Consider the following 21,728-nt stretch of genomic DNA (forward strand, 5'->3'; position numbering starts at 1 on the left):
AAAACTTTACTTTGTACTGGTTTTGTTCTAGGATCCAAACTGTTCTGTTCTTGCACTACTCCCAGGCTGGCTGTAACATCTTGGTCATCGCAGTGCCTGTATCACTCATCAGACCAATGGAATGATCAGTGCCAACTTTATAGGGTTAGGTTGTTGAGGAGTAGGTAAGTAAAAGAACGGAAGCAAACAACCTAGAATCAGTGGGCACTGCAGAAGTGCTAACAGTTACTCTGTGCCAACAGTTACCTTTTTCCTAACCTCTTCCCCCATTTGGCATACAAATACCTGGATTATTCTGAGGCTGGGCAGTCAGTGGCTCAGAACAATTAAATATAACCAGCTGGTAAGGATACTTTCTATTTTTATTAATAATATCTTTATTTAAACACCTTGATTCCAAATATGATTGTAGTTGGGTTTCAGTCAGGTAAAAAACACCCCCTTTCACCAGTGCCACATTCCCATCACCAAAGTCCAAATCTCCCTCCTCCCCACCCCACCCCTGCCTGTACTCTAGACAGGCTTTCTACTTCCCTCATTCATTCACACTGTTAGGCTGGTTCTCAATGTAGTTATTTCTCTAACAGCACTCATCAGTCTTTGTGATGAGCTTCATGTAGTGAGTTGGACCTTCCAGCCCTCCTCTATTTTGTCTCTGAGGATTGTTGCAAAAATTGTCTCTTACTTTTGGGTAAGGATGCTTTCAGCCACCTTTGAAAGAGTGTGGCCTGGCATTATGGTCCTGTCCTCCTCTCCTCTCCTTTCGAGCGGAACTCAAAGCGCCGGGCTTGGGTTTCCTAGCCGGGCGCGCTGGGCCGCTGCACCTTCGCCGGAAGCCACTTCCGGCAGCAGCCACTTCCGGCAGCTGCCCGGCGGGTCTCTCCATTTTGGCCGCAGGTGGAGCCGCAGGCGGGACCGGGGGAGCAGCGGAGCGGAGGCGTCTGATCCCCCCGCCTCGGGCGGACATGGCGGGCCTGGAGGTGCTGTTCGCGTCGGCCGCGCCCTCCCTCACCTGCGCGCAGGACGCGCTCGTCTGCTTCCTGCACTGGGAGCTGGTGACGCACGGCTACTCTGGCCTGGGCGCCGGCGACCAGGTACCGCGCCCACCGGGCGGGGGCTGCGGGGCTGGCGGGACCGGCCTGCACGCCCGGGGCTGGGTTGTCACTTGACTCGGAGCTGTCGCCCCCGAGCCGCACTCCTGGAGGGAGCAGGCCTTGCTGCTGTAGGACCAGCCGCTCCCACCTGTCCCATTGCTTGCATATGTCTGTCTCCTGCAGCCGTGGACTTGGGGGTCCGACAGCTGCTGGGCACACACCACACCACCCCGCTGAGTCCCTCAATCCTCTTCCATAGCAGGGCAAAGACCATGACTTTTCTTCACCAATAGGAGCCAGAACACAGTAACTGTCAAAGATTTCCAGCTCTGTGATGTTTCTTTACATGCTTTCAAGGCTCAAGCTGTACTTTACCCACTCTCACTTACAGCAAAGTGCAATCACTCGACATTCCAGCATGTAAAGAAACACCACAGAGAGGTAAAAGTACATCCCCACCATGAATTGGAGGGCAGGTATGATTAGCATGGGCCTGGACAGTGGGCACCCCTCGCTTCCTTACTGACAGGTCCAGAGTCAGCATTATTTTTTAGTCTACAAGAAATCAGCATGTGGCACAGGAGTAGAGAGGAGTTAGATGAAACTCTGGCTATCATCTAAGGATTGTTTCAAGTCAGTAATAAAATGGGATGCTATTCTCTCCCACATTCTTTAAAATTTGGAGGCCCGTTGTGTATGCCAAGATGATTGACAGGCATAAGCTGGAAGAGGCTATACAATATGTCCTGAAGATGTCAAAAGACAAAGTTGACAGGAAGGGAGGGAGGTGTAGGAGGAGGAAGGATTTGTTATGGGGGCCAGAGAAGGCAGCAGTGCAGGCTTCTCCAACAAGCTCCTGTGGGGACTGGAACTCGCAGCTGAAAGTGAATGGCAAAAGCGAGGCATGTGAAGAGGGGAGAGTGCAGCAGGGACCAGCAAGATCTGAAGGAGAGAAAAGGGGTAGCATAGGGACTGGAGGACCAGTTGAGGAGCCTGAGGTCCAGTGTTACTCTTCCTTGCGATCCCACTGTCCCCAGCTCTATTTCACACCTCAGTTTCCCCATGTGGGTTTTCTGGGATGCATGAATGACTGGGGCAAGTGAAAGCCCCTCAAGACCAGAAGTTGGAGTGGGCCCAGTGGGAGACACTTGAAGCTTCTGTTTTGTGGTCTGATCCCTGAAAGAGGAAACATGGCAAAAAGTAGGACTGGAGGCTTCCTATCTGATTCCCCAGGAGCGAATGGTGAAAGTCAAGACAAGTGATAAGAAGTGTAGGTATAACGAAAAGGCCAAAAGCAGCTCTGGAGGCCAGCAGGTGTGTGCTGTGTATGTGTGTATGTGCAAGTTTTAAATGTGCTTTTGGGTTCAGATATTTTAGGGTTAGAAATTACTCCTGGCAGGCTTGGGGAATCATATGGGATGCTAGGGATCTAACCTGGTCAGCTACATGCATGGCAAATACCCTCCTCGTTGTGCTATCACTCCCTACCCCATTCAATTCTTAAATCTGGGTAATTTGGTCAGCTTACTATCCTGTATTTTCTAGCTTCTAAGTGACTGGGGTCTAGAGAGGCAAAGCATTATTTGAAGAGGCATAATAGTTACTGTTGTTTTATTTAGGGAGGCTAACTGCCTAGCCTAGGCCAGCAGACTAGTGTTTGCTAAACTAAGGATGTTTATATTGCTTCTGGTCACCTCTCCCCATCCTTTTGGAGGTGATAAGAGAGCATGGAAGGCGTCCAGTTACATCTGTACTTTATCTTATAACTTAGGCGTCCAAAGTGTGTTTCATCATATTGACTCCAACATACAGAACTAAAATTTCTTTTTCTCTTTCTTTTTTGTCTCCCAGGACACAGGTAAATTGCATATAATTTTACTAAATGTGTGACATAGCCATTGACCATTAAAAATCCTTTATTTAAATTATTTATTTCTTGAATTTAGTACCACTCCTCCTAAGAGCTTTACAATTCTTCAAGTGGTTATGTGGAATAAAGGGGATAAAGGTGGCCATAAATTTTAGTTACACAGTTTTGGCTTCTGGAGGGCCCGAGTGATAGCACAGCTGTAGGGTGTTTGCCTTGCTTGTGGCCATCCCCGGATGGTTTGATTCCCAGCATCCCGTATGTCCCCCAAGCCTGCCAGAAGTGACTTCTGAGTGCAGAGCCAGGAGAGACTCCTGAGCGATGCCAAGTATGACCTAAAAACACCCTGTGCCCCCCCCCCCCAAAAAAAAAAAAGAAAAATCTTTTTGGTTTCTGTTGTAGGAATCTAGAAATTAGGAATCATGGGGCCGGAGAGATAGCACATGGCATTTGCCTTGCAGGCAGCCAATCCAGGATCAAAGGTGGTTGGTTCGAATCCTGGCATCCCATATGGTCCCCCGTGCCTGCCAGGAGATATTTCTGAGCAGATAGCCAGAAGTAACCCCTGAGCGCCACCAGGTGTGGCCCAAAAAAAGAAATTAGGAATCAGAATATTCCCAATATGATGTTTCCCTTTGGCATATTTTAGTACATAGTCCTTGGGATGAATTCATGAGTGTTAAGAACATCTCTATTCCCAGATATTTGTCTGAAGGGTCAGTTCTTTCTGGGGACCTCTTCAGCTGACCTTGCTGACAAAAATCTCTAGCAGTATCCTGGGTGCTGAATGCCAAGTCCATTCAGCATCTGACTTGAATGACCTTGGGCAGCTCTCAGCCACTCTAAGCCACAGGGTTTTTTCGTCAAAAAAAGGGAGTTCAACTTTAATACACATTCTCTGGCTCTTTTCCATCTGTGGCCCTCTGGAAAGCCTGATACTTGACATCATGGCCTAGAAGACAGCCAGTTGCCCTGTTATCATCAGAGTCAGTGTCCCATCAGTCTCCCCCACATCAGGGCTGCCCCTGGACTGGGAAGCACTGATTCTAGGGTAATAGCAGGCTTTGCCTCTCTAGACCCCAGTCACTTAGAAGCTAGAAAATACAGGATAGTAAGCTGACCAAATTACCCAGATTTAAGAATTGAATGGGGTAGGGAGTGATAGCACAACGAGGAGGGCATTTGCCATGCATGTAGCTGACCTGGTTAGATCCCTAGCATCCCATATGGTTCCCCAAGCCTGCCAGGAGTAATTTCTAATCCGGAGCAACCTCTGGGTGCCGCTGGGTGTGGTCCCAAAATAAAATTTAAAAAAAATTGAATTGGTCACTGAATACTGTGTATAGAGGATATTGAGGCAAAGTCAGAGGCTCTTGACAAAAGGTAAAGAAGACTTAGTGTCGTCTTTGGCTTCCAGAGATAACTTTCAGTTCCCATTAGCCAAGAAGATGCCTCCAAGGACTGGAGCTTATACGGGAGCTGGAGTCCTGACTTGGATCTCTGGCACTGCTTGGTCTCCCAAGAACCTCCCAGAGTGAACCCTCAGGCATGGCCCCTGCCAGAAAATAATCCTCAGCACATATTGGCAGTAGAGATTCCCAAACCTACTTGGCCTGCCACCTTTTCAGGCAAAGAATCTGTAATCTTCTTATGCCCCCAAGCCCTCCCCCACCCCATGCATATCTAGCTTCTTTAGGTGAAAAGCCGAAAGTACTCCCAATTAAACCTGAGGCTTCCGTTGCACTCCTGGTACTTTCCTGCACTCTCTGCTCTTTTTCATCTGGTGGGGAGGAGTCTGTTACAGGAAGTTTACCAAATTTACAGGAATTTGTTTGGAGAGGGCTTTAGTTTCTCTTTCCTACTTAGCAGAGTGGGTGGATTAGTTTCAGTTTTATTTTTGTGGGTTTCATTTGTTTACTTTAGGCCTGTGAGTTTCCTTATTTCAGCAAGTTTTTGTGCCTGTTATATATAATAGTTGTGGATCATTGCCCCAGCTGATTTTGAGCAACAGGAATGCCCAGGAGAAGAGACCTCACAACCTATGTCGAGGGGCCAAAGTCATAGTACATTTGCCTTACATGCTGCTGACATGGGTTCAATCCCCACCATCCCATAGTACTCACAGTAATCTTGAGTCCTGCCAGCAATAATTTTAAGTGCATAGTCCAATGTAAACCCTGAGAAGCAACAGGTACGGCCCCAAACCAAACAAAAATATACCTCCATCCATCTGTGGCCTCCTATGTCTGTGCTGTGCACCCAGACCACCATCTCTTAAGTGCTGGTTCTCACTGTTGGTCCCACTCCCTCTGCTGTTTTCAGGAGTTAAAACTCTTCAGTCTACTTCTTTGGGTTTTAGGTTTTATAAGTTTGCATACACAGAGACAAAACAGAATTTTTTGGTGTGTTTTCTTACATTTTACAAAAACCCCACCAGATTATAAAATTTATTTTTAAACTTTTCTTTCCTTCATATTTCATACTTTTACCTGTAGTGCTACAATTAGCTCAGCTTGGTTTCTTACAACCTCTAGTTGTTCTACTGTTAACAAGTTTTGCATTTTTATCTATACTCTTCAGCCCCAGGCTCTTTGATAAAGATCACTTTTGTCTCTCCAGGATTTCTTCCAAGAGTGAAAAGTTTGTGCTTCCCTGGTTACTTTAAAAAGTTGCTTGTTTGTATCTTTTGTTAAATTTTCAAGTAGGTTCTCAGTCCTTACTGTTAATTTTTTAGACATTCATTTGTAGCTGTAAAAATGCTTTATCTTGGTCTCTGGCCTAATATTAAATGTGCAAGTATCTGTTGTCGATAGAGACCTTCATTATGGTGTCTCAAAGGTAACCCTTTATCTTTTATGGCTCCAATTTAAGATCTTTTCTCCTACCTGCACTATTTTCATTTTTCATTGAACTAATTTGAGAACTGTTTCTCATTTTAGTGTGTTAAAGGGAAGTCCTAGAACTATTTAAAAAGTAAGAAGAACATCACAACTCCGCAAGATGCATTTTCTGCACTTGGTTGGCAGAATTTAAAAACAGAACAGCTATAATGTGGTATTTGTTAGTACCTTGTTGGAAAGCAAGATTTTATCTTACAAGTTTAAAGTTCTTCCCCCAAAAGAACTTTTATTTTCTGTGGAAATTCCTTCTCATATATATTAGATGTGTAAAAGAAAGTTTAATATATTTGATCTGTTCAAGTATGTTTATTACAGAACAAACTGCAAACACCTGATACCTAGCACCAAGTGCACATGTGGTACATTCTATTCAAAGATGGAGTACTTGCTTTCTACACTAATGCAATGGCTTGCTGCATCATAAGAAAGCCTGACTTACTGTAGTAAGTAGTTCTCATGAATAAAACCTAAAAAATAGCAAAGTAAAAGGGCAAGTGGTAAAAATAGTAACATATCTACAAAACTCAGAAACCCTTGAGATATATCTTTAGGGTTATGAGTATATATTTATGCAATTATAAGGAAAAGTAAACACACTTAGGGAGGAGCTGGTTAGAAAAACAAGTTTGGAAATACTGTCACGATTACCTGCAGTTGGTGGGGCAGTCTCTGGGCATAATTTTGAGACCAGGTGGCCCATGATCAAATCTGCACACTTAGGGCCATGACATTAGTCTGGGGCCGACCTGTAGGCCAGAGCACTGTGAGGAAACGAAAGAGGCTAGTAGTTGGAAAATGGCAAGGACATTCTGATTGAGGATGTTCTGTTTCATACTTCACTGTATCAGCAACATTCTCCTGTTAAGCTGGTTGTAGACACGTAATGGTTTCCTTTTCTTTGAGGGGAGTGAATAGACCCAGTGGTGCTTGGGGTCACTCCTGACAGTTTTAGGGACCAGAGATTTGAACTCTGACCATACACTCCTCGAGTGGGTACTCTAAGCCTCACGCTGTTCCTCTAGGCCAGTGGTCCTCAGACTTTTTAAACGGGGCCAATTCACTGTCCCTCAGATGTTTGGAGGGCCAGACTATAGTAAAAACAAAACCTATGAACAAATTCCTATGCTCACTGCATATATCTTATTTTGAAGTGAAGAAACAAAACAGGAGCAAATGCAATATGTGGCCTGTGGGCCATAGTTTGAAGACCACTGCTCTAGGCTGAGGTAGTCCATTTGTATCATTTTCTTAAACCTTGTACACATGCTATGCCATTTGAGCATTACTGGCAAATTTAAAAATTGTTCATAATGTATGTGTCAAGGCTCAGAACTTAGGGGATGGGGTTAGGTACATTGAATGTATATTTCCCCCAACAGTTTTATGAACAGTTAGTTGTAGAGGGCCTAAATTCCAAATATTGAAAGGCACTGCCTTAGGATCTTGCTGTAGTCCTGGGGATGATTGACCTTGCTCTTGACAGGATGTGGAGTGATTCCTTGAAAGGTTCCTTCCCAGGCTGTACTATAAAGACAGTGAGCGGTGAAGAAAAGCACCAGAACAGAGTTGAGGCCTGCCTCCTTCACCTCTAACTTGCTGTGTGGTTTGGGATTTCTGCCTCTGGCCTCTATGCCTGTATGTATGAAATGAGGTAAGGGATGAGATTACAGCCAGGATCCCAATTCTTCTCTCAATCCTTTTCAGCCAGGGCCCAACGATAAGAAGTCAGAACTTCTGCCTGCCGAGTGGAACAAAAACAAAGATCTGTATGTTCTCCGGTATGAGTCCAAGGATGGATCCAAAAAGCTCCTCATGAAGGCTGTCACTGTGGAGAACAGCATGATCATCAACGTGCTGGTGAGTCAGGAGCTTGTCGACGGGCGTAGATATTGGGGGCCATTTGAAATCCATAAATAGTGTGATTCTTGAACCTTAAATGTCTATGAAGTCTTTACCTGTTGATTCTCATCACTTTCATCTTTTGGTAAGAACCCTCAATACTGAAATAGAGAATATCAGAAAAAATATTTACATACAGGAAAAGCCTTGTGCTTGAAGATATCTACCACCTAGTTTTGTAAAAGGGAGAACTTGCCATTATGGAGAAATGGTACATGACTATTGATGGGTAAAATGATAGCAGGAGAGCACAAAACTTCATTTAGACTCAAGAAGCCAGGCCTTCTCGTATTTAGCTGAGCCTTTCTCTGTGCTGCCGGAAAGTTCAACACTTTATGCTGTTTGTGCTGGAAAGCTCTTCCTCTCTGCTCTTAGTCACCATACCTACAAGCATGCCTGACCAGCTCTCACTGCCCAGAATAAATCTACATTTTGCCTTTACTCCATCATCCCCTTTTCCTGCATGGTGCTTGCCACTATTTGCAATCATATTTATTCTTTGATAATACTCATTCTGCCTATAAATAGCACCAGGCAGACCATTGATAAGTGTGTCCTGACTATTTGTGCATATGTTAAAGGAGCAGTCTTGTAGCTTGTGTTGTCAATCAGTACGTTTTGGAGACTACATGGAGTGGTTCTAAACATACCTTACTTACTATGTAGTATTCTTTGATTCTATAATTTATTCAGCTCTTTCCTCTTCATTAACTATTTTGACATTTTTATCAGTGCATTAAGTTAGTTTAAACAGATCAGGTTTAGAGGCCGGAGAGATAGCATGGAGGTAAGGCTTTTGCCTTTTATGCAGAAGGTCATTGGTTCAAATCCCAGCATCCCATATGGTCCCCTGAGCCTACCAGGAGCAATTTCTGAGCATAGAGCCAGGAGTAACCCCTGAGCGATGCTGGGTGTGACCAAAAAAACAAAAAACAAAAAAAAAAAAAGAACAAACAGATCAGGTTTATTAAAAGAACTGGGGTAACTTATTGAATCACTCAGTTTCGGTCTGGGCTTCCAGGACAGTGTCCCAAACTGTGCCGTGGAGACCACTGCTACTACTTCTGGGCATTGGGTACTGGCCAGTGCCATCAGCCCTAGCTGCTACCCCCTAGCAGTGATGGCTAACCTTTTTGAGCCCGAGAGCCCAAACTGCCGCACAAAACCGAAGAATTTCCTCAAAGTGCCAGCAAGGCAATTAAACTTAATAACAAGATTTTTAGTATCTAAAGACTATTTATAAATTTTATAAATTTATTAATTGCGGACCTTCCCACGTGCCAGCTGCAAGGCCTACGCATGCCATAGGTTCGCCATCGAGGCCCTAGAGTCAGACATCTGCCACCTGCAGACTGCCTTCTCCTTGGGGCCCAACCCCCAGTCATAGTTGTGCTTCCATTAGGCCTCTTGATTACATTCATGTGCTTATGCTTCTAAAGAGCTTGGTAAGGAGGTTTCTGAGCTCTGCCTTGGAAAGGTGGACATTCCTAAGTCAGGGAAGCTCCTGGGCATTAAAAGAATATTTCATATATCACAGTCCTAGTAATGTCTTAGTCACTAAGACTTAGTGCATAGATGCATTTTTGCAGGTTGAAGATAACAGTTGTTGCTCCCTCTTCCCATCCCACCATTTCATCAGCCCAGAAATATTCCTCGTCTCTCATTTTTCTGTTTGCATTTTTCTAGGAATATGGCTCACAGCAAGTGTCAGACTTGACCCTGAACTTGGATGATTATATTGATTCAGAACACTTGGTTGACTTCCACAGGTACTTCTGAGTGGTGGTTTATTTTCCAGGGAAAAAGGAGATCAGTGCTCAAATCAAAGGAATGGGTGGGAATGTGCATAGGAAAGTTCGTGGAAGAATCTTTGTCTCCTAACCAGTTTCCTTCTGATTCTTGTTTTCTGTTTTTAATTGAATATTGCTCACCATCACTTGAAAGGTGTTGTTCTCAGAGAAGACTCCCTTAACTGCCTCATGAAATAAAGTGACCTGAGCAGGAGGCCACCAGAGCAGCAATGGCCATAGAGGGTAGGGATGATGGGGCCAGACCAGCAGGATCAGAGAGCAGATCCCTAGATAGGGGACACCTTGTCAGGTCTCTGCTCCTTGCCAGCTTTGGTTTTTCACAGCCTTAATTTTTCAGAGTAGCTCACATCAAGGGCAGTTTCCTACATAGCATTCATCACACACGTGTTTGCATCTGCACAGCTCTCTTAGTCAGCTTTCTGTCCCAGAGAGCTTCTTTTGTTGCAGTGCATGAGCCCACATTTAATAACACTCACACAACTTTATAGTAATACTTTTAGTGGTCATTCTTGTGGTCTTGATAGTATGTTTTATAAGAAACGGAGAAGCCCTTACAAAGTGGCTCTCCCATGTGTATCCTTATTAGCAGTAACCGAGTTTGATTGCTTCATCAGGAGTTGTGTTTTACAGATTCTAATTGGTCTGTAGTGACATCTCAGTGTTTTAGTCTTTGGTTTCCTAATTCCTAATTAGGAAAATTTACTAATTCCTTTCAGAATGCTTATCTACCATGTGTATATGTTATTTGGAAAGGGGTCTTCCTTTGAGCTTTTATTGTGTCTTTGCTAATATTTTTTTTCTTGTATTATGCTCTTAACCTTTTATTTAAATTTGTAATGCTATTGAGTTAGGGACTTTGGTTCAAATCCTTGAGACAATATATAGTCCCCTGAATGCTACCAGGTGTGTCCCAAAACAAACAAAAGTTAGAAAAGACTGGTGCCGAAGAGGTGGCGCTAGAGGTAAAGTGTCTGCCTTGCAAGTGCTAGCCAAGAAAGGACCACGGTTCGATCCCCAGTGTCCCATATGGTCCCCCCAAGCCAGGGGTGATTTCTGAGCGCTTAGCCAGGAGTAATCCCTGAGCATCAAATGGGTGTGGCCAAAAAAAAAATTTAGAGGGGCCGGGCGGTGGCGCTGGAGGTAACGTGCCTGCCTTGCCTGCGCTAGCCTAGGACGGACCGCGGTTCGATCCCCCGGCGTCCCATATGGTCCCCCAAGCCAGGAGCGACTTCTGAGCACATAGCCAGGAGTAACCCCTGAGCGTCACCGGGTGTGGCCCAAAAACAAAAACAAAACAAAACAAAACAAAAAAGTTAGAAAAGATAGTTTGTAAAAATACTAGTGACTATATCCATCACCTAGATCGACCCATTTTATCATCTTGCCACATTTAAGTTTTCTTTTAATTTTTCATTTTGAATAATCTAAGAATTATTTCTCAGTTTTATGGCCCTTTAACTGTTTCAACTATCCTCCTTTGTTTCTGTGTACAAAATTCAATTATCACACCCTGGAGAGACAGTGTTCATATCACTCAGTGCTCTGTCCGCGTTCTAGTTTCTTCACTCATCACAGCAGTGTGCTTTTTAGTTACTCTCTGAGTTTGAGGGTGTTTCTCATCTATTCACAGAGCACATGTTGCATTTCTTTCAGGATTCTTTAATTGCCTTTAATATAGAAGTTCCCTAGATGTGTTTTGATATTGGACGTTATGTTGAAAGCTCAGATCATTTTCTCATCCCTTGATTCAGGCTGAACATTTTTAATAGGAATACTTCATAGATGAGCCTTTGTTCAGTGTTTTACATTAGGCATTGAGTTCTTTCCAAGCAATGTTAGTTATGACAATAACTTGGTTATGAGAATGTCTGCCAGACTTCTCTATAGAAAAGGTATTTGCTTTCAACTGAGTGGAGCAAGTGATTGATACAAGGAGACTGGATATTCTGCCTTTTTTATCCTCTACTTTCCAAAGAAATAAATTGAACCATTCTTTGATTCAGTATTTTAGCAGCTTAATTCTTAGCAGAATCACTTCTCCCTACATAATCTTTAGTAGAATCACTTAACCTATGATTATTAAACTGTGCTCAGGAGATCTGGAGACCCTATGGTTAATTCTTGGCTAATCAAGCCGGCAGTCAATGCATGGGCCCAAGAATGTGAAGCTGTGAAGTCAGTCTGCGGTTGTGGCTGCCAGGGCTTTAGCGGCATGGAGCCTTGGGTCACCTCCCTTTCAAGGGTGCCCCAGAGATTTCAGCCCAAAGACTGGTGTGCTTATGAATTTCAAAGGTTTGGTTTGCATCTCTGCTGAGATTAGTCCTGAAGCAGTGAAGCTGGGCAGTTGCTTATATGGTGGACTGTGGAATGTGGTGTGGCCAGGACTTCACAGATTTTGAATCAGACCTGATGTTACCCTGTTGTTAAGGGAGATTGGAGACTTTCCAGCTCTATCATCTAATTGAAAGTAAGAGTTTGTGGTCATACCCTTTGCCCAGCTTGGTCAGAGAAGGAACAGAGTCCCCAGAGTTCTGCTTTTTAAGTAGAAACCTGATCTTGATAAGACTGTAGAGGGACCATCATGGGCCCTTTAATCTTTTAAGTCATTGCAGGTGTTGTTACCGGAACTTTTCTTTGGGGTGGTGCATTAAAAAGCATTTACTCTGATAGAAAGTGGAGGGAAGGCAGAAATGGAGGCCCCTGATATCTTATTGATCTCACAATCCCTCTTGCCGTCCTGGACTCCTCCCTGTATTAGAGAAAACTGACCAAAGTCAGTCTGGCATCCCATAGAGTAGAGTACCCCCTAGCTCTACGAGGAGTGGGTATGAAGGAAGGAAGTTGCAAGTAAGACAGTATCTTTGAATCTTCTTTAGCAAATGGTGGCATCAATATCAATATTCATGTTTTCATTTTACTTACTGGTGTCAAGCATCTCTTCCTGTGTTTTTGTCATATGTATGTCACCGTTAGAAAAATGTTCACAACTTTTGCCCATCATCTTACTGGGTTGTTTGGGATCTTTTGACTGGTGTAGTTTTGAGAGTTCATTAAATATTTCAGGTGTCACTCCTCTGTTAGGTGTTGGTTAATATTTCTCCCTGTAGCTTTTTTTTTTCCATTCCTTTCTTGAGGGTAGGTGAGGTCTGCTTAGGAGACCCAAGGGCCCCACCCAGATGTCCATGGGCCAGCCAGGCCAACAGGTAGGGCCCAAGGATGCAATAGTGTCCAGCCTGCCATACCGGTGACACAGGGCCACCATGCCCAGGATGCTCAGGGAAACATGGTACTGGGAATCAGATCCAGGTCCTGCACCCTAACTGCTCTTCTATCTCCTGACCATTGTTTTACTTAGTAAGTTAGTTAGTTTTGGGGCCATACCCTGTGGTGCTCAGGGGTTTACTCCTGGCTATGCACTCAAAATTGCTCCTGACTTGGGGGACCATATGGGATGCCGGGGATGGAACTGCGGTTCGTCCTAGGTCAGCCGCTTGCAAGGCAAATGCCCACTGCTCCAGCCCCTGTACTAAGTGTTTTTGAAATGTTATTTAAAATCTGTTTTCTATAATTGTGTAGATCTGCTTTTGGATTCTTTATTCTTTTCCATTAATCTCAGTGTCTGTCCCTCTGCGATATCATGGTTTTAATTATTGTAGCTACATAATAGATCTTAATATTGAGTTGAATGATTCCTCCCACTTAATTCTTCTTTGGCAGTGTTGTTTTCACTATTTTAGGACTCTTTATTTAAACTTAGCACTCATCTAAAGTTTGTCTTTCTGTGAAAACCTCACCGGATTTTAATAAAAATTGTATACAACCTATATAGGTTACTAATTCTATAATGTAAAACATTGGCTTTTGTTTTTAAACTATGAATGGGGTGGGTCTCTCCCACTTATACAGGACTTGTTTATCAATTTAAACAACCTTTTAGCCCATGAGGTCCAAATCTGAAAATGCTTTTGGCAGGGAGAGGAGGTGGGTGGTAATGACTGGTGTTCATTCTTAAGTTTTAAATTTGACTGTTTGTTGTCAGTATATAGAAATTGGATTCAGTTGTGTGTTGAGTTTGTGTTGCTGCCGTTGTCGCCGTCCTCTTGCTGAGCCCCAATCTTGGAGTATGCGTGGGTTTGTTTTTATTTTAGAATCTTGAGAATGTCGAAGGTGGATTGTCTTGCTGCCTACAAATAGGAGCAGTTTAATTCCTTGCTCTTTACACTTTATGAAGGTTTTTTCCTTGACTTATTTCTGTGGCTAAACATTCATCTTGAATTGTCAAATGGTTTTTCAGCATCAATTGATATGATCATGTGGTTTTTCTAAGCTTTGAGGGCCCACTGGAATTTTCATAGAAATTGCTTACAACTTGTTTAAGCGGAGGAGATTCAGAGCAGCCGCCCAAGGGCCTCTGAGTGGGTGACAGAACCTCTATCTTATACCCCTTCAGAAGCTGCTTCCTAGCCTAGCAACCTTCCATTCCTCCTCCTCCTTTGGGGATTCCAGGGACCTCCTCCTCTTTTCTTTGGAGAGTGCAAGGACTTTGTCTTCCTCCTCCTCTCTGTTGGGCCCAGGGACCCCATCTCCTTCCTCCTCTTCCAGGAAGCCCCCCACCGCCTTCTGCTTTGAGAACCGCTGCCTCCTCCTCTACCTCCAGGGCTCAGAAGCTTCCAAGGCCCTCCCTATGACACATTGCTGAACACACAATGCAGTTGTGGGCGGGGTAGGTGAAGGCGGGGCAGGGTTGGGTGTAGTGTAGAGGCCAATAGGTCCTGTGCCCTGTGCCATCACCTCTTTCTAATGGGGTGGTAATGAGGGGCAACTCAGATGCCTAAGAAACTCAGGCCACAGTCTCGGAGACAGCGCCGTGCTGTTGCCCCCCTTGCCCAGGGCCTCCGGGCGGCCCGTTCCCATCCTTGTAAACGGTCCTTACAACACACCAACAGCTGCCAGGGCCAACGCCGCCATCAGCATCGCCGCTGCCCCCACCCAAATAATGCACGTAGGGCTGCCCCTCAGGTGCCAAGAACTGACACTGCATCTCCTTCCTACAGGGCCTACAAGAATAGTGAAGAACTGCGGTCTCGTATCATATCTGGAATCATCACACCAATTCATGAGTACAGGGACAAGGATAGAGTGAGCAGTCCCCACCGGGAGTTTCCCCCTGCCACTGCCAGAGAGGTGGATCCACTTCGGATTCCTCCTTACCATCCACACACCAGCCGGCAGCCTCCCTGGTGAGTACACAGCCTCCAGGAAGCAGCTGTGCTTTTGCAGGATTCCAGCCAGGACCATTCTGGGATGGATGGTCCAGCCATTTGCCCAACCCTCTCTGACCAGACCATCTGTGTCTTCGAGTATGGAGTGGAGCCCTGAGTTCTTTCATTCTGTCTAGCCATCTTTGCATCCAGCTTTGAATCCCATCTGTCCAAAGAGGGAGATGCTACGGACAGGTGTGGAGGACTCTGAGCTCCCCTCCCAGGTTTCTTACGGTCTTTATTTTAAAACTCCTCACTGTGCACAGACATCTGAACCAGGGCGTCAGTAGAGGGGGTGTTGTAAGAAAAGATGAAAAAGTAATTTCCCAGATGGATAGACTCTTAGTCCCAGTGTCTTACCCACTTCATTGACTCCTTAGACAGATGCAGAACTTTTCCAGAACATCACAGGATATGAGCAAGTCATGTCTACAGTATTTTATTATTTGTAAATTTTGGTGGCATCAATAGAAGCAGAGAATTCTGCTCTGAGGGAGGAGCAAGGATGAGGGAGACTAGGGAGTCTGTAGCTCTCTAAAGGCATTTCCAAACTCGGAATCCACAATGCGGTGGTAATGGTGACACTGGAACACGTAGGGTTGGTGGGAGATGTACTCTGGGGCCATAATCCACTCGAGTGTTAACTGTCATTGTTGTTTCATTATTTTGCAATGATGTGTCTTTGGTTAAACTCCAAAAAGGGAAATTTATTGTTGCCAAGTAATAATTGGAAAATCGGACAGTCTTTGGAAATATTGGGTTCTGTGGGGAAAATGGAGTATTAACATGAGGAGTTATAGCAATAGTACAGTGGGCAGGAGGTTTGCCCTGTGGGCACTGACCCGGCTTTGATTCCTGTCACCCGTCATGGTTCCCTTAACCCTGCTGGTAGCAATTCCTGATCACAGAGAAGAATAAACCCCAAGCACTGCTGGATAGGGGCCAAAAATTAAATAAAATTTTGAAATTAAAAAAAAAAAAAAGGCAGTTGAAAGATTGTGAACAGCTTGTTTTCTTCTGACAGGACCAGAGGTAAGATGCCTGCCCAAGTTGCCAGACACTAATAAAATAACACAGTGCCAGACATGGGATCCAGGGGATCTCACTCCTAGTACATTCCTATGGCCATAATGTAAAAAAAAAAATTTTTTTTTAATGTAAAAGAAAGTGATTGCAAGATTTAAGGCTGAGTCCTAAAAAGTCACGTACTCTGGGGAAAGTTTTAGATCTTACACAGGCTTCCCTCCCATCAGTTTGCTTAGACTCTAGGCTCATTTCAGAACTGTTACATGAATCTCCTTTACTCTCTTGAGATGAAACCTATAGATAATCTTAACTCAACAGGAAGTACAGTTTTGAAGGAGTCAGTTTAAAGTCCTAACTGTAGTGTAAATGAGAAATGAATGTTTATCTCATTGTGTAGTTATTCTCCTACAAGATTACACTGGGAAACATTGTCAGACATCTTTACTTCTGTGTGGAGTCATTTTGAATCCACCAGTAATCAAGTTGGCATTTAGAGAAATGGTGTATCAGCAGTACAGATAGTACCAGCAGTGTTGCTTTTCTGAACTGATGACCAATTCTCAGGGAAAAGGCAAAAAAGAATAATAGTGTTATTATTACACTAATAACGGTGATGCTGAGGGTTTATTCCTGGCAGTTGTTGGGAACCATATGGTTGACTGCATGCAAGGCAAATACCCTATCTTCTCTACTAGTGCTAGCACTTAGACAGTGTTTCTTTAGTCATGCCATATAGTTGCATTACTGGAAAAATATGTATTAAAAGTTTTTAAAATATTTTGTCCTTCTAAAAATAGTTTTAGACTCTGATAGTTTATGTAGGCTTTACATCTTTATGATTGTCTAAGAAAACTTTGCAAGTTGCATGAAATATAAGTTGCTACGAATTTTGGGAGCATATAGCATCTCTGATCTCTTCCTATAATTATCCTCAAATCACCATGGCAACAAATATCAACCCCAGGGCCAGGGAGATAGCTCAGGTGCAATACCCTGAGACCAGTCTTCCTTCGGGGGCAGATACAGTGGAGATGTCTCCTGGATTTCCATATAAAGATTTTCCTGGGAATCTCAAATCTGAAGTCTAATTTAAGGATTAAGAAAAGTCCGATTTTAAGAATAACTGTAAGAATTGTAAAATCACTATATTGAGGCTCTGCTGTACAGTGTACCTAGGCACAAATTGTCACTAATGGCAACAATTATTAGGCAAGAGAGTCATGGGAAACACTATAATGGATTGGGCCCACAGCAACTGAATCTATAGATAAAAAAAAAATTATTTTTTGGTTCACACCTAGCAGTACTTAGGAATCACTCCAGGCAGGCTTAGGGACATATGGACACTGGGAATTGAACCCAAGTCACCCTCACGCAAGGCAAGCAATCTACCTCTGTGCTATCATTCCATCTACCATAGACCATTTTTAACAGGTGGGGTGACCAGCCGCTGTCTAACAAATAGCAATAGCAAGTTCACAGGAAACTAATCTAGAGCTGACTTCTCTCAGTTTAAAGAAGCAGGAGGGATAAAACAAGTTAAACAGTTAAGGATGCATGTGTTCAGTCAAAACCTGTAAATGAACAGTTTTATAGGTTAAGTTGAGATAGGCTTTTTTTTTTTCCATCAAATTCAGTGGCATGGGGGAAAATGGAGAGGGAGTGTGAATTAAATTTAAACACAAATTTAAGTGTTAAATTTGGCTTGGATCTTAAATGAGATAAATTCTAAAAACCCAGATTAAAACATTTGAGGAAGTTGGAAACCTTGCTGGCTTAGTCAGGTGCAATAATTCCTAGTTTGTTAATAAAATAAGTATTAGAAATATATTTGCATGGATATATGTGCATGTATAATGACATCTTTATGGGTAAAGTGATAGCTTTTGGGATTTGATTTAAAATAATTTCATTTCCCAGAAAAATTAGGGACATTAGGAAAAGCACATAGGTAAAATGAGAATGATGTGCTATTGATAATTACTGGAACTAAGTGAAAGGATGCGAGGAGGAGGGAGAGGCTCATAAGAGCCTCTTATACTATTCCTACTTATCTTTGATCCATTTGATAATTTCTTTAATAATAAGTGTATTGGTGCTAATTCACAGACTCTTCTATAAAATAGAAATGACATCTACTGGGGGCTGGAGCAATAGCATAGTGGGTAGGGTGCCTGCCTTGCCTGAAATTATATGGGAATGTGGTCCGCAATCCTGCTAAGAGTGATTCCTGAGCACAGATCAGGAAGTAACCCTTTAGTGCCACCTGATGTGGCCCCAAAACATGCAAAGAAATAATATCTACCAACTCTTTTTTGAGCTCATCATTACCCTGATTCTGTAACCAGACATAGTACAAGGAAACTGCACACCAGTATCCCTTATAAATGCAGATGTAAATCCTCAGTGGAATACTAGCAAAACAATTCCAGCAACACATAAAAAGAATTTTCATACACCACAACCAAATGAAATTTGCCCCAGGGATTATTGACTTAACATTTGAAAATAAATCAGTATATTATACCTTGTTAATAGAACAAAAGACAAAAACCACATATTCATCTCAATAGACAGAGCAAAAGGCATTTGACAAAATCCAGTACCCTTTCATGATAAAAGCATTCAACAATAGAAAGAAATTTCTCAACCCAATAACGATCGTTTCAAAAAGCCCATAACTAAATCCTACTTAATAAAGAAAAATTATGTGCATTCTCCCTAAAATCAAAAATGAAACAAAGATGTCTACTTTTGTACTTTTGTACAGCTTTGTGTACAGCACTGTATTTGAGATTTTAATTAGGGCAGTTACTGGGTGGAAAAGGAAAAGGTATCCAAATTAGAAAATAAGAAGAAAAGCAATCTCTTATTTGCCACTGATTGGGACTTTGTATGTGGAAAAATCCCAAGAAATTCCTTTTAATAGAATTTAGAACCAGTAAACAAGTTTAGCATTGTGACAGAATGCAAGATCAATAAACAGAAATCATTGTGTTTTGTACAATAGCTATGCACAAATAAAATTAGGAAAACTTATAATTCCCAAATGAATACTTAAGAATAAATTTAACAAAAGATGTATGAGACTGAAAACATTGTAGAAAGAAACGAAGGATGATGTCTGTAATGGAAAATGTAATTTTGTGTTTGTGGTAAGGAAGAGTTAATCTTGGCTACACTTTGCAAATTGATCTATATCTTAGTATGCAATCAGTTAAATTCTCAGAATTTATTTGGAGGGAAGTCAGGGGGTTTGGTTTGAGGATTTGTTTGCAGAAATAGGAAATTGTTATAAAGATTCACATCAAAGTGCAAGTGAACCAAAGTAGCTGACAGCCTTGAAGAACGTAGGTGAAGGTCTTGTTTCCCAAAGTCAAAACTTAACTAGAAAGCTGTAGTGATCAAGACAAGGTGGAATTACCAAATGGAGAAATATCTAAAGCAAGGGAATAGAATTGAGAGAGCCCAGAAATAAACCCCATTCACATTTAGAGCAAGTTGACTTCAATATGGATTCCAAGTCAGTTCAGTGGGGAAGCTGTGAAGATAGATGCCCCCACACTTTCTGAAAGTAAAGTATTCCTGTGAAAGCTTTCATAAGTCAGATTGTGTCAGTTTATGGTTGTGTCAAACAGTTTATGCAGAGAGAGTTTTGGGTTCTCGGACACAAAAGCAATCTATCGAATCTTATCAAAATAACATTTTCTGTTTTAAAAATGAAAACGTAAGTGATTGTGGTGGGACTGCTGCTATCACTCCGGCAATGTTTGTTTCTTCTAACGGCTCACTGAAAAGCAAATGCTGACGCTATTTTTATTGTTTGCTTTGCTATAAAAATGAACTTTATTTTGGGATTTCTTTTTTTTTTTTTTTTTTTTTTTTTGGTTTTTGGGCCACACCCGTTTGACGCTCAGGGGTTACACCTGGCTATGCGCTCAGAAATCGCCCCTGGCTTGGGGGGACCATATGGGACGCCGGGGGATTGAATCGCGGTCCCTCCTACGCTAGCACTTGCAAGGTAGACACCTTACCTCTAGCGCCACCTTCCCGGCCCCTCTTTTGGGATTTCTTTAGCGAAAACAGGTGCTTCACTTGGAAGAGTGAAATAGGGTCAAGGAGATGGGGTCAGGGCACATATTCAGGACCTAGGCTCTGTCTATAGCATCGCTGGACCCAAACAAAGCCACATGCACGGAACCCAAATATCGATGCACCAAAACTGGTTGAACAAATATTGCTAGGAGCAATCCTCTGAGAACTGTTTGTAAGAAACCCTTACCCTTGCACCACCAAATACACAAAACAAAACATAAACGTGAAATGATCCCAATAATCTTTTTAAATGGGGCTCAGACAACTGGACATCTACATACGAAAGAGTAATGTTGGACCTTTCTTTCCATACCCACTACACAAAAGCTAACTCAGAGTGATCCATAGATCTGAGTATGAAAGATTGAACCCTTAAATGCCTGAGGAAAGATGAGGAATGAATATTTATGACTTTGTGTCAGTGGTTTCTTAGATACCAAAAACAAAGCAATAAAAGGGAAGAATAAAAATGGACTTTTTCAAAATTAAAACCTCTTGTGCATTAGAGAATGATACCAAAAAAGTAAAAGGAGGGGCCAGGAAGATAGCTCAAAGTGCTGGAATGCATCGTGCTTTGTATGTAGAAGATGAATTATATCCTCGACATCATGTGGTCCCCTGCACACTACATGGGAGCAACCCCCAAGTATTTTACTGAGAGCAGCCCCTGCACTGCTGGATGTGGCCCAAAGCCAAAAACAGTTAAGAGAAGCAAACCCCAGAAAATTTTAAAAAGAAAGCGCCTTAAGTGGGAGCATGTATTTTCAAATGATCTTATAAGAGATGTGTAACTAGAATACATAAAGAACTCTTAGAACTCAATAATAGAAAGAGTCCAGCTAAAAAATGGTTCAAGGATATGAGCAGAGATTTCTCTGGGGAAGAGAAAAGCGAGTTTAACATCATTAGTCACTTGGGAAATGGAAACCCAACCTACAGTGATGTAACACTTTGATGTTTGTGCACATTTTTGTGTACAATGGTTTTGCATTTGAATATTCTTCACAGCATTATAATAGCCAAAAGGTAGGGATAACCTAATTCTCTACTATTGATAAGTGGAGGATAAGCAAATGTGATATATGTGCAGAACAGGATATTTCTCAACAAAAAAAAACATCAAATGTACTGCCACATGTTCTAATACATATGAACAGTTTAAAACCTGATGCAAAATGAGAGAAGCTGCCATTGATTGAAGATTTCTTTTACTCATTTGTTAGGGGACTATACCCAGCGCAGGTCAAGAAGTGAGAAGTAGGTGGCAATTAGGAGCACAGGCTTCTGCAGCTGATAAGCCAGGTATAAGCCCTGATCTCAGCTTTTTCATCTTATCTCTCCAGGTCCATGTCCTCATCTGGTCCCTGACAGATATGTCTGTTTCAGAAGTGTCTCAGGATTGATTTTGATATAGGATGTTCCATGTTGAATTCTTTGCTTGGAAGCTAGTAACTGTTCACTGCTACTCAGTAGATCTATTCAGCAGAGACAGATCAAAATAAGTAAAATAAATATAAAGGGTCTCCCCAATGGGGCCGGAGAATAGCATGGAGGCAGGGTGTTTGCCTTGCATGCAGAAAGACAGTGGTTCGAATCCTGGCATCCCATATGGTCCCCCGAGCCTGCCAGGGCCAATTTCTGAGCGTAAAGCCAGGAGTAACCCCTGAACGCTGCCAGGTGTGACACAACCCCCCCCTTAAACTTGGACAGCTCTTAGGTATAAGTATTGACCAGGGGAGAGTGTGCAGGGTGACCTTGGTCCTTTCTGGACAATG

General features: G+C 42.8%; 1 protein-coding gene across 1 annotated transcript in view; it reads left to right on the plus strand.

Annotated features, from left to right (window-relative positions):
- The first annotated feature begins 877 nt into the window (after positions 1-877).
- Positions 878-21,728, plus strand: part of PSMF1 (proteasome inhibitor subunit 1) — a 29,531-nt gene continuing 8,680 nt past the window's right edge. Inside the window, exons 1-4 of the mRNA XM_049779341.1 lie at positions 878-1,094; positions 7,566-7,718; positions 9,447-9,529; positions 14,626-14,811. Coding sequence (XP_049635298.1) covers positions 966-1,094; positions 7,566-7,718; positions 9,447-9,529; positions 14,626-14,811 — 551 coding nt within the window. The 5' untranslated portion in view covers positions 878-965. The remainder of the gene's footprint in view (positions 1,095-7,565; positions 7,719-9,446; positions 9,530-14,625; positions 14,812-21,728) is intronic.

The sequence above is a fragment of the Suncus etruscus genome, chromosome 9, assembly GCF_024139225.1.
Source record: "Suncus etruscus isolate mSunEtr1 chromosome 9, mSunEtr1.pri.cur, whole genome shotgun sequence".
Classification (NCBI taxonomy): domain Eukaryota; kingdom Metazoa; phylum Chordata; class Mammalia; order Eulipotyphla; family Soricidae; genus Suncus; species Suncus etruscus.